The sequence below is a fragment of the Chlamydotis macqueenii genome, chromosome 2, assembly GCF_036417535.1.
Source record: "Chlamydotis macqueenii isolate bChlMac1 chromosome 2, bChlMac1.mat, whole genome shotgun sequence".
Taxonomy (NCBI): domain Eukaryota; kingdom Metazoa; phylum Chordata; class Aves; order Otidiformes; family Otididae; genus Chlamydotis; species Chlamydotis macqueenii.
This window is the reverse complement of record NC_141557.1, coordinates 98,328,977-98,342,415: the sequence shown is the minus strand read 5'-3', so window position 1 is coordinate 98,342,415 and position 13,439 is coordinate 98,328,977. Positions and strand designations below refer to the sequence as shown.

The 13,439-nt window shown below is 41.5% G+C and overlaps 1 protein-coding gene across 1 annotated transcript in view; it reads left to right on the top strand.

Moving 5' to 3' along the window:
- Nucleotides 1-13,439, top strand: part of LOC104487108 (dynein axonemal heavy chain 5) — a 175,453-nt gene that overhangs the window by 60,727 nt on the left and 101,287 nt on the right. The window contains exons 42-45 of the mRNA XM_086742108.1: nt 1,617-1,804; nt 6,504-6,698; nt 11,822-11,956; nt 12,986-13,175. Of these exons, the coding sequence (XP_086598234.1) occupies nt 1,617-1,804; nt 6,504-6,698; nt 11,822-11,956; nt 12,986-13,175 (708 nt within the window). The remainder of the gene's footprint in view (nt 1-1,616; nt 1,805-6,503; nt 6,699-11,821; nt 11,957-12,985; nt 13,176-13,439) is intronic.

Genomic DNA, 13,439 nt, shown 5'->3' with positions numbered 1-13,439 from the left:
TCTGATGTGACTCCACTAATTTTGTTGAAGAGTTCTTCCAAAATTACATGGGTAAAAAAGGCCACTCAGTGCAACAATATTAAAGTTAAGTGGTTAATGGGCATGGAAAAAAAAGGTAAAAAATGAATGTAAGAATTATTTTCACATTGTAAATTTTTTTTTGCTCTCTGCAAAAACTGACAAGTATTGATTTAGCTATGATAGCTGATCACAGTAGAAGATGGGACAGAGTAGAAGAGGGGCAGAGAAGAAACATAAAAGGGACCTCAAGGGGACTAGGAGTAAGATAACAGTTCCTAGAGGAACATCTTAAAGAGCAAGAGAAGATCAGCGAAGGAACAGTAGAAGGATGGAAAAAAGGATAATATGAGCAGGACAGGCCAAAGAAAAGACAAGAGAAGAGAAAACATGAAAGAAAAAAAAAACAAAATAAAGGAGAGAGGAAAAAGTATGTATTAATAGTATTACTATTGATTTTTCACTTTCTTTTCCATTAGCTTAAGTGTCTTAAAGAATTAACATTACACAGAAACCATCCCTTGATTTATTTTACCAATGCCATAGGCATTGCCATATAAAGTATGGTGATTAGAGGGAGCTCTGGGCATAGCTGTAGAACATGGCAAACACACAAATACCTTTTCTTGGAGATGTGCTTTATTTCTGCGTTTAGCACTGCCGTGGAACAGTAAGCCAAACTGACCTCCACTAGCCCAGTGGAATGGATTAAGCACCTCTGAACATTTGTTTGTAGCACCAGTTAAAGTACTGATCCAGGTCTTTGCTGGATCCAGACAATAGTAAATACTGATCCAGTGTGGGCTTTGGGAAGGGAGGAGATGGCATCCATGAAGTTCCTGTGTAGACTTACTAGCCTTTGTCTCGTGTGAAATGGGCATGGAATAGCAGGGGTTTACGTAGCTTTCCCACTTACTGCTCTGGAAAGCTGCCACTGTAGACTCTTGTATTTCAATCCTACTAACACGGTACACAAGAAGGAGTATTTGACTCTCCCAAAAGACATTCATTTCATTATGTTTATGGATACTAATGTCTGTCTGGAACTCCGTGGCCTGTTCCCAGTAACAGTTGTGAGTGTGACATCAGATTCCTCTTTCTTGAACAGCCAAATGCTGTTTTCCAACAATTTTTGACCTTTGAATTAATTTTTATAAAATGCTACAATGATTCTGTCACAAATGTAGTGTTTACTGAATTTGATTCTGTGCTTTTCATTTAGGTAGGTGTCTCTCAAGCTCATCTTTGACAACTTCATTCCCTGCACAGATGAGTTTCCATGCTATATGCATATTTATGCTTCTAGGTGCTACCTACAATACTACTGAACACTTTCTGCCTTACTGTTGCTGTAAAAGTGTGATATTCTTTGTTAAGAAGTTTGTATATCTTTCTTCCAAGGGGTAATTATTTTTCTGGATGTCATTAATGCACAGCCCAATTTATTTTGAATTCTTACTTCTCATTTTACTCTATGTTCACACTCTCTGTTCTTCTCATGTTACATTGTTATATAGAACATGCTATATTTTATATATAAAATATTCTTGTTTGATGTGATATTTTAACAAAATTTTTTTCTTTTTGCTTTTTTTTAGGTTTAGCCCAGTCAGGTGCATGGGGTTGCTTTGATGAATTTAACCGTATTGAACTTCCAGTTTTATCAGTAGCTGCTCAGCAGATATATATTGTACTTCAGTGTAAGAAAAATAAGAAACCTCAGTTTGTTTTCACTGATGGTGATGTTGTTGACATGGACAGAGAATTTGGTATATTTCTGACGATGGTATGTGTGTGAATATGTGTAAATGGCATCATTATGAAAAGTCTTTCCTATTTAATTTCCCATTAAAATTTTCCTGTTAAAATCATTTGAACTGTTAGAAAATAGTGAATACAATTTGAACAATAACTTTGTCAAGTAATAATGATGATATGTTCTCTTCCTGGTATTTTTGACTGGTACTTAGGACTTGAGGTATGCAGTTATTGTTAATTACATATTTTAAGGGCTTTTTTAGTTGAATACTTGACAGATTGAGACTAAACCCAACCATCTTATATTTTTAGTCAAAGTCTGTCAAAATGAAACAGAAGTAAGTGACCACTGCAAGGACTACTGTAGTTGGTCTCATCAGTATTTCACCTGTGAAGAACAGAGGCACCCATCTGCTGGCCCGATGCACTCTCTCGGGAGGTATGCTGTCTCCCAGGGCCTCGTATCAGGGATTTCGCTGAGAGACTACGTAGCCTCATATGGCCCACAGACTGGTGTTTCATTTGGTGACACAGCCAGCAGCAGCCTGAGAAACATCAAAAGGGATTTCAGGGCCATGGGTACAACAGTCAAAGACTCTGGGTTGCAGGTGGTTTTCTCGTCAATCCTCCCAGTTGAAGGGCAGGGACCTGAAAGGGCCACACGTATCTGGCAGCTCAACTCGTGGCTCAGGGAGTGGTGCTGCAGCCAGGGCTTTGGGTATCTAGACCACGGGGTGTGCTTTGAGAAACCCGGGCTGCTAGGGGCGGATGGCATGCACCTAACTGAGAAGGAGAAGAGTGTGTTTGGACAAAGGCTTGCCAGACTCGTCCGGAGGGCTTTAAACTGGTGTTGCTGGGCGAGGAAGAGCACAGTTCAGCCCACTGCTGTCAGCATGGCACCAGTGCCAGCACCGAGGGTCCAGAAGCTGAGGAAGGATCTCAGATATGTGCAAATGAACATAAACTGCGGTCCAATGAACTCCTGTCGCTCCAGCCAGCAAGTCGGCTTTGTTGGGGTCCAGCTGAAGTGTCTCTATACCAATGTACGCAGCATGGGGAATAAACAGGAAGAGCTGGAGATGTGTGCACACGAGGAGGGCTATGACCTTGTTGGCATCACGGAGATGTGGTGTGATGACTCGTATGACTGGAGCGTCAACATGGAGGGGTATAGGCTTTTTAGAAAGGACAGGAAGGGGAGACGAGGAGGGGGTGTCGCTCTCTATGTCAGCAACCGGCTGGAGTGTGTGGAGCTCTGCCTGGGGATGGAGGAGGAGCTGGCAGAGAGCTTATGGGTCAAGATTAGAGGACGAGGACGGACAGGGGATGTTATGGTGAGGGTCTGTTACAGGCCACCTGTCCAGGAGGACAGAGCAGATGAGGCGCTCTATAGGCAGATAGGAGCAGTGTCACGGTCACAAGCCCTGGTCCTCATGGGGGACTTCAACCTCCCTGACATCTGTTGGAGAGATAACACGGCAGGGCACAGGCAGTCCAGGAGGTTCCTGGAATGCGTGGATGATAACTTCCTCCTGCAGGCGATAGAGGAGCCGACAAGGAGGGGTGCCATGCTTGACCTTGTGCTCCCCAATAGGGAGGGACTGGTGGGGAATGTGAAACTAAAGGACAGCCTTGGCTGCAGCGACCACGACACGGTGGAGTTCAAGATCCACGGGGCAGTGAGGAAACTACATGGCAAGCTCTCTGCCCTGGACTTGAGGAAGGCGGACTTCAGCCTCTTCAGGGACCTGATGGGCCAAGTGCCATGGGAGGTGGCCATGGAGGGAAAAAGGGCCCAGGAAAGTTGGTCCACATTCAAGGAGCACCTCCTCCAAGCTCAGCAGAGGTGCATCCCGATGAAAAACAAGTCGGGCAAAAAGGCCAGGAGGCCGGCGTGGATGAGCAAGGAGCTCCTGGACCAACTGAAAGTGAAGAGGAAAGCCTATAGAGGGTGGAAGCGGAGACAGGTAGCCTGGGAGGACTACAAAGAGGCTGTGCAAGTGGCCGGGGATCGGGTGAGGAAGGCTAAAGCCCTGACGGAATTGAATCTGGCCAGGGATATAAAAAGTAACAAGAAAAGCTTCTATAGGTCTGTAGGGGACAAAAGAAATTCCAAGGAGAATGTAGGCCACCTCCAGAAGGAAACCGGTGTCCTGGTTACCCGGGACGTGGAGAAGGCTGAGGTACTCAATGACTTTTTTGCCTCAGTCTTCACCAATAAGGACTGTTGTCTCACCACCCAAGCTGTGGTGACTGTGAGGTGACACAAGCAGGGACTGTGAGGATGAAGAACCGCCCACTGTACTTGAAGAGCAGGTTCGGGAACATCTGAGGAACTTGAAGGTGCACAAGTCCATGGGACCTGATGAGATCCATCCGCGGGTCCTGGGAGAATTGGCGGATGAAGTTGCCAAGCCACTGGCCATCATATTTGAGAAATTGTGGCGGTCTGGTGAGGTCCCCGATGACTGGAAGAGAGGGAACATAACCCCGATTTTTGAAAAGGGGAACAAGGAAGACCCGGGCAACTACAGGCCGGTCAGCCTCACCTCTGTGCCTGGCAAGGTCATGGAGCAGATTCTCCTGGAAACCATGCTAAGGCACATGGAGAGCAAGGAGGTGGTTAGTGACAGCCAACATGGCTTCACCAGAGGCAGATCGTGCCTGACCAATTTGGTGGCCTTCTGTGACGGAGTGACAGCATCGGTGGACAAGGGACGAGCAACAGATATCATCTACCTGGACTTGTGCAAAGCTTTTGACACTGTCCCGTACGACATCCTTCTCTCTAAACTAGAGAGACATGGCTTTGATGGATGGACGACTCGATGGATAAGGAGTTGGCTGGATGGACGCACTCAGAGAGTGGTGGTCAACGGCTCAATGTCCAAGTGGAGACTGGTCACAAGTGGCGTCCCTCAGGGGTCCATGTTGGGCCCAGCCCTGTTCAACATCTTTGTCTGCGACATGGACAGTGGGCTGGAGTGCACCCTCAGCAAGTTCGCCAATGACACCAAGCTATGTGGTGCCATCGACATGCTGGAAGGGAGGGATGCCATCCAGAGGGACCTTGACAGGCTGGAGAGGTGGGCCCATGCCAGCCTCATGAAGTTCAACCAGACCAAGTGCAAGGTCCTGCACCTGGATCGTGGCAATCCCAGGCACAAATACAGGCTGGGCGGGGAATGGATTGAGAGCAGCCCTGAGGAGAAGGACTTGGGAGTGCTGGTGGATGAGAAGCTCAACATGAGCAGGCAATGCGCCCTTGTGGCCCAGAAGGCCAACTGCATCCTGGGCTGCATCAAGAGGAGTGTGGCCAGCAGGTGGAGGGAGGTGATTGTCACCCTGTACTCTGCCCTGGTGAGACCCCACCTGGAGTACTGTGTCCAGTTCTGGAGCCCCCAACATAAGAAGGACATGGACCAGCTGGAGAAGGTCCAGAGGAGAGCCACGAAGATAAGAGGGCTGGAGCACCTTTCCTATGAGGACAGGTTGAGAGAGTTGGGGCTGTTCAGCCTGGAGAAGAGGAGGCTCCGGGGAGACCTGATAGCGGTCTTCCAGTACCTCAAGGGGGCCTACAAGAAAGATGGGGAGAGGCTGTTCAGTAAGGCCTGTTGTGATAGGAGAAGGGGTAATGGTTTTAAAATAGTGGGGGGTAGATTTAGATTGGAAATTAGGAAAAAAATTTTTACAATGCGAGTTGTAAAACACTGGAACAGGTTGCCCAGAGAGGTGGTGGATGCCCCATCCCTGGAAATGTTCAAGGCCGGGCTGGATGAGACTCTGAGCAACCTGATCTAGTCGGGGATGTCCCTGCTCCTTGCAGGGGGGTTGGATTAGATGACCTTTGAAGGTCCCTTCCAACTCTAACCATTCTATGATTCTATGATTCTAACTTTTGACCACAATCCTTCTGTATGACAGAATGAAGAAAACCACACTTATTCTGGTTCAGTGGCCTCCAAAAGATTTATCTTTGGTGCCTGTGGACTGCCTCTAGCATTGCAGGTGGCAAAGAAGCAGGAAAACATAATAATACCTTAAAAGCCTCTTTGTATCTCCCCCTCCTTAGCTGTAGGCTACATACCCACAACTTGGAATGGAAGCATTTGTCTTTTATCTCAAGATTTCCTGGCTTTGAAAAGGTGTTATTGTTATCACCTTGATTTGAAAAAGAGGACAAGTTAGTGGCATCCAAAGGCCAGTGGGAAGGCAGTTTGGAAACTGCTGTAAGAAGTTATCACTGCATAGCCAGCAACTACTGTTCTCGTAGCTGAGCCGTGCAGTAGTCACATGAATGACTTAGACATCTTCAGTGAAATGTCACATCCCTTAGTTTAAATTATGTTCAGTAATGGCTTGCGCTGCTTGACTGACTTTGCACTGAGATGGTATGGGAATGCTCGCAAGGGACAGTAACCTCCAGCACTGGAACACTCTTAAGACCTGGAGGAACTAACCATTTAAACCAGCTCCAACGAGATCTGTAAGTGATTGTCTGTCTATGTCTGTGTGTCGTGGGCATCTCCAAATAACACGTGTAACACAATATCATGAGTTGCAGTATTTAGACAACTGTGTAGTGACGTGTAATTGTGATATGCTTGAGTTGCCCTTTGTAATCTGGCATGTGCTCCTGTGTTTGCCAAGTAATTATCAGAAAAGATAAACCTTCCTGTCCTGCTTTCATGATATAACGTTTTATTTTATATTTTTGCATTTTTCAGAACCCTGGCTATGCAGGACGACAAGAACTTCCAGAAAATCTGAAGATTCAGTTTCGCACAGTTGCTATGATGGTGCCTGACCGTAGCATTATCATGCGAGTCAAGCTGGCAAGTGCTGGTTTCCGAGACAACCAAGTCCTTAGTCGAAAATTCTATACGCTCTACAAACTCTGTGAAGAGCAGTTATCTAAACAGGTAAAATAAATATTTGTCCAACGTGTAAGATGTCACTGGAAGGGTATGTAGAGAATATGCTTTCATAGAATATATAATTATTTTTACATTCATAAACCTACTCTTTTTTTAAGGGTTTTCAGTTTCAAGTACTAGAACAAAGTCTGAAATAATCATGTTGGTTTTATTTTTCACACAGATTTGTGTAGTAAAGGAAGATTGATTTGTGATTTTTAAACAGAGGGCAGTTACTGGGCAAGTTTTGAGGAACGGTGTATAGCTCTGATGAACTTTGTAGAGGACACATTTTTCAGTCTCCTCACTTATGAAGGCTTGATCTATTGGAGAGGCAGTATAAGAATTGTAAATAACTGAAGTGCCTAGAAGGCACTGAGTGCTGCCAGAAAAGTGCTATTCTGTTTGGTATGGCATATTTAAGTAGAAACAAAGCATAAAGATTGTTTTAAGAACAGAACTAGTCGTTGCTTTTCAAATGCCCTGTGCTGGCTGTTTACTAGAGAGTCTCAAAGAGAGCTCCTATGAATGGTAGGTAATTCACAGTTCTAATGCCTGCTTTGGTTGGATCCTAAATAACCTGGACATATTGACTACTCCATTATATTATTTCAGTTCTATATCACATATTTATTAGTGACTGTTCTGGGTTTTTTTAGGAAAATTTGTGTATGCACAGTTTCAGCAGTTAGCAACATAGCTTGTATCCAGAGTGTTCAGTATGGATCTCTAGCCCCTAGTATCTATCCATTGCAACACTCCAGTCTTGTAAGCTATCCCACCACACTTCTGTCATCCCAGTTAGACTGTAGCCCTGTAAGTGCACACAGAGCTCTAATTTCTCCTGCTTTGTTCCCATGCTGGATGCATTAGTGAACAGGCACTTCAAATCGGCACCTACTTGTGCCAGTTACCCAAGAAAAATGTGAGAGCTTCTGCCTTGATGCTGTCCTCTCGGCCCTTCCTCATCTGCACAAGTACACTTGAGATGGGCCACTTTCCACACTGTTTTTTCATTCTTGAGGTTCTTCTTGCCCACTTCAGACTTCATCTTTTGCTTTTCAGTTGAGTCCACAACTTCCTCACCTGATTGTGCTATCTCCCTCCCACATCATTCAAAGTTAGTTGTAGTAGTAATGGGATATTTTGAAAGACTTGCTAAAGTTCCTAGTCTGTTGTACGCTGGGAAATACATCTGATGCAATATGTGATTGTATGTAGAGAGAGAGATCTAATGAGTTAATCTGATTAGATATGAGAGTCCCATGAACTGTAGATATTCCTAAGAGTACAGTGGGACAGAAATTGCTTCTGTCTAGCCAGAAAACTAGAACTAGAAAGTATAGACAGGCTGTCTTAGAGGCATATTATTCTGTCTTTCCCAGTGAAACTCACTTATTTAATTTTTTAATGGTAATTTTTATATCTGAACTAAGTATTGCTGGGTATCCGAGCAGCTGACTGGAAAGAACAGGGTCACAGAAAGAATCAGTGCAATGGGAAATGGCAGAACATAGCCTGTTTTCAGCAAACACAATATACATCGACAGAAGAAAATAACAACAAACAAGGACTCACCTGAATTTACCTCCCACAAAATCTAAAAGGAATTTGTCAGAAGGAATACATGAAATCCTCCAGACGTTTTACACACGCAAAAGCGAACTCTGTAGAAAGAGGAACTCTGACTCACAAATAGCCATAGGCACCCTGAGTGATTGTCATCTCCTCTGGTAAAGAAAAACATATGAAAGTAAAAGAATAGTCCTTAGCAAATGAAGGAAGCCTGAGGTTTCCAGAAGCCTGTGAAACAGTTATTCTCATAGAGCCCCCAAAGCTGAATTATTTGCTTTTGTTGTAGGACTTCTAGCCAAAGTTCCCCACTGCCTCCTTCCACAGAACCTCACCTAGATTAGGGAAAACCGTAGAAACTGAAAAGAAGAACCTAAAAAAGCTTGAAAGCAAATGATACCATAATCCCTCTTTGAGGATCGTCTGTTTAAGGTGCTTTCACAGGGAGAAAACCACTGATATGTCTTCTTTCTTTTCCCCACCCCAGAAAACTATACTTCTAGTGTTGAGTCTTTTTATTTGCAGATTTTTAATTCTTCCTTACAAGACCATCAGCCATGCAACTGCAGTCCTTTTTGCCCAAGTGCAATCTTTTGCCCGCTGTTCAAAGATAAAGTAAAGAAATAGCTCATAATCTACATTTGTCAGTAAATTCTAGCTGTTCTGTGCCATTGCTGAAGGCAAAGCAGTTATAAAGCTGACAGACTGATTAAGGAAAATATGTGATGGTCGCTTTGAACCACCTGTCACATAGGTCAGTTGGAATGCAGGTCTTTAAACCTGTCTTTAAAAGTAATTTTAGTTTATTTTAAATTTTCTAGTAGATATGATAGTATTTCTTAAAACTTAATGAAGTTGTCACTTCTATGGAGTCATAGATAGACTCATGTAATTTGGAAAGGACCTCCAGAGGTCATCTTGTCCAACTTGTAGCTCAACATGGGTCAATTTAGAGCAGGTTGATAAGGCTGTTGAGTTTTAGTATCTCCAAGGGTGGAGATATTCAGTCTCTCTGGGCACCTTTTCTGTGTTTGACCACTCTCATTGTGAAGAATCTTTTCCTTATGCAACTGTTGCAATTTCACCTGTTGCAAGTTTTGACCATTGTCTCTTTTCCTCTTACTTGGTCATCCTTTGCTGGACTCATTCAGTAAGTCAGTGATGGTCAGCTATCAAGGAGCAAGATAAATATAACAACCGTTGTCATGATTCTGAGTATTTCATTAGGACATACCATTTACAAAATGATACCGAACTTCATCTTCAACATATATTCGGCCTTCCAAACTTCACAGGAAGCTGTTAAGCTTTTTATCTTAATGTTTCCATCTGCAGATGAGATTTCCTGGCAGTACGTGGCTGAATATTCATACCTAACTTTTTCAACTGGTAACAACTTGGTACCTGATTGAATAATAGAAAATGAGACTGGATGGAGCCTTGAGGGGGTCATCCATTTAACTTTTCAGAGAAAGAATAATTCTTAGCTAAATAATTTGCTGTAAATGTTTGTGACTCTCCCTAACATTTTCGGTTGACAGATAGCCCACAGTTTCCCAGTCAATCTGTTCCAAAGTTTCATTTTCCTTCATTTCCTTCATTTTCAAAGTTTTCTCTAAAAGTTCACTTGATTCTCCCTTGCTGTAGTGAAGCACATTACTTCTTTTCCTGTCTTTTCCTTCTGTCTTCCTCTTTGCAGGTGCTTTTTTACATGTCAAAGACTTTTAGCATAACTTATCCTATGTATTTGCTCTTCCAACTTCTACAGTAGATTTTGGTTTACTTCTTCCTGATATAATGTTTTCTAATCAGCTGATAACTTTAATTTCTTTTCTAAATTCTCTTCAGTAGGGTTCATCTTCAAGTGTGGAATCCAACTTTTGGACACAGTAGAGAAGTGCCAACTGCAATGGAAATTTTCCTAAAAGTGTCCTAAAAAGGACACTTTTAATTTATTGCCCACTATTATTATAGTTATGTCATTGAGGAGTTTGTGGCAGATACTTTGTCAGATATTTTTCTGCAAAGCTATCTACACCTGACTTGTTTCTCAACTGGATGAAGAAGAGTTGCTACTCTTCTTTATTTGTGCAGTTTATTTTTTCTATCTGTGTAGTAGTTTGCACTTGCCTTTATTTAATTACATCATAAATAGACCATTTATTGAATTTCTCTTGGTAATTTTGAACTCTAGTTGTCTGGTTTAGTTTACCAGCTTGGAATCATCTGCAAACCTAATCAGTAAGTTGTTTCTTGCTCAAAATTCTGGCTTGTACTCAATGTATTGTTCCAATTTGTCAGCCTGGGAAACAGGGGTGGGGGGTGGGGGAAAGTGTTGTTTTCATTTTGTCTTTGTTTCTCACTGTCCAAATATATTCTAGTTGGCCATAAATTAAATTGATTTTCCCCAAGTCTGTTTTGCCTGTGAAGGTAATTGGTAAGTGATCTCCCTGCCTTTGTATTGATTCCTGAGCTTTCTTGCCATCTTCTTTTCTGCCTCTGTCCTGTTGAGCAGGGGGAATGAGAGAGTGGCTGGGTGGGCATCTGGAAGCTGGCCAAGGTCAACGCATAACAGATAGTGTAAAAGAGTCTATGCACTTGGTCTCAGAAACATTTCTGGTCAATCAGAGGAAGTAGATAGTCTCCAAATGTAAGAATATCTTCATTATCTCCTTCCGTGTCTGTCTTTACCACTTAGTTTTCTTAGCAGCCGACAGCAGTGAAGACTTTGTAATTTAAAACCTTTACCCTGATAGCTTTCCTTCTAGGATTTGCATTAATGGTCAAAGAGGAAACACATTACAGAACATTTGCATATATTTTCAAATTATGTTAACTAAGACAGAATTGCATGTTCAGGTACGAGTGCTAAAACTAATTGAATATGTCTGCATGGCTCTGCAAATATGCAGCTGTGCCTGTAGTGAAAGCGAAGATATTCCAGCCCTTCACTGCCTAAATCCAAAGCTGGTTAGATTCACCTCTAGGATGCACATAGCTGTTAGAAGTAAATCCTTCTGTTCTGAACCAAGTTGTTGTAAAACCAGAGCAGAAAGTCATTAAGTACAGGATAGGATAGGCTTACATATAACAAATTGTATCTGAATGATTTCAGTATGTTTATTTATATCAGCAAGATATTGGCCCTTTTAGTCACAAATCCTAGTACCATATATCAAGACAGCAACAGTCCTCACATGAGCAGAAAACAGAGGGTAATCTGAAGGTATGTGGTTTGCTGTTTGTGCATCTGGTAAATTATGAATTTATCAAAATGATAGAAAATGCAACGGTGTTACAGATGACTTGTAAAAGTGGTAGTCTACCACCAAAAGGAACACTTGGCAGGTATGGATTTGCAACACTGGAAAATATCTTCTGGATATCATAGCAACAGAACTGGAAATCCAGTTGAAAAGATGAACACCTGTAAAAGTGATAATCTATAAAATTTCAGTAGCATATTTATTTCTTTAATGGATTTAGTTTTTAGCCCTTTCTTGATTTTAGAGTGTTTAATCTTTGCGGTACCAATTGTGTTTATGCATTATTTCAAGGTTCACTACGACTTCGGGCTTAGAAATATCCTGTCTGTTTTAAGAACGCTTGGAGCAGTGAAAAGATCTAATCCCAAAGAGCCAGAGAATACTGTCGTGATGAGAGTTCTGCGGGACATGAACCTCTCCAAACTGGTACTGTAACATTGGTGACTTTCCCCCAAAAAAGTACTTTGATTGCATTTTTAAGTGTATTTATTATGCACTTTGAAAAGACCTTTTTCCTCAGCAGTTGGAAAGATTATTTTGCAATTTTTAATATGGTCTATCAATGAGTGGAGAATCAGAATACAGTTACGGTGTGAGCACTATTTGTCTTTTAAAGAGAGGAAAACGTATCAGAAGCCTTAGCTGAAAAAATCATTGGAAGTACCATGAGAACCTAGGGGACCAAACCTGGTTCTCTAATTGGCTCTTGTTTTTTTTTCTTCTTTCTGCCCTATCTAAGGAGAGAAAGGAAGAATACATTGTATTAATTTTTAATAATGTCATTAAAGATCCTTCTTAATCCAGAATTTCAGTTTATAAATTTCTTGGGAGTCTGTTGCTTTTTCAGAACATCCTAAGAATTGCAACGAGTGAGGTAATTGGAAGCAGTTAACGCCTACTTGTATAGTCTAATCTCTTTTGATATTACTATTTAAAGCATTCATCTTTCTTTTTATTGCTGTAATTTGAAGGTTATAGCATGTCTAGGCTCTGTGTATTTACCTTGGGAGCCAGTTTTTGATGGAACCAATTACTCTGTTTCTGATGTTAATCTATTCAGTGCATTGGTATGTGCATTCAAACCTGTAGGCATGCTTCAGTGATTTACAGAAGGAAAAAAAAATAATAAAAAATCAAAGGCAAAGTACAGTTTGAATAAATCTTGCTGGTTTATGTAACAAATGAAGAAATGTGTGTGTGTGTATATTGAAGAAAACTGTATTGAGATGATAACATTTATATAAGCTTTAAATATTTAATTTAGAAACTACTACTTGTGATTGCATTGTATGAAATTCACTTATAAAACTGATTCATAATGATAATATTTGCTTTAGAAAAGATAAAGTTTTCTAGTGCCATCTTTTAAATGGCATATTCTTGAAGATTGTTTACAGCCGTAATAATAATTTCAATGAATAAATAATGTGTTTCTCCCTACTTTATTCTTGACAGGTGGATGAAGATGAACCTTTATTTATGAGTCTCATTAATGACCTATTCCCTGGAATTACTCTGGATAAAGCTGGGTATCCTGAACTACAGTCAGCCATTCAGAAACAGGCAGAAAAAGAAGGGCTTATTTATCATCCACCATGGATACTTAAACTCATTCAGCTGTATGAAACTCAACGAGTTCGACATGGTTAGCATGCTAGATGAGGTTTTGAGACTAGATAAAAGCAATAGTTTTTATAGTATCTGCTACAGAATGCAGATTATTTAAAAAAAAATATAAAATTGAACAGATGTCATGTTTAAAGCCTATGTGGATATTTTGCTAGGAAACTGTTATGACCTTTTTTTGGGTGTGCAATGCAGTCATAGTGAGATTTTAGCTTTGTTGTATTACATTTTAATGGGAAATATAAGTGTGGGCTTCAGTGACTGAAATTTGTGTGGAACAAGT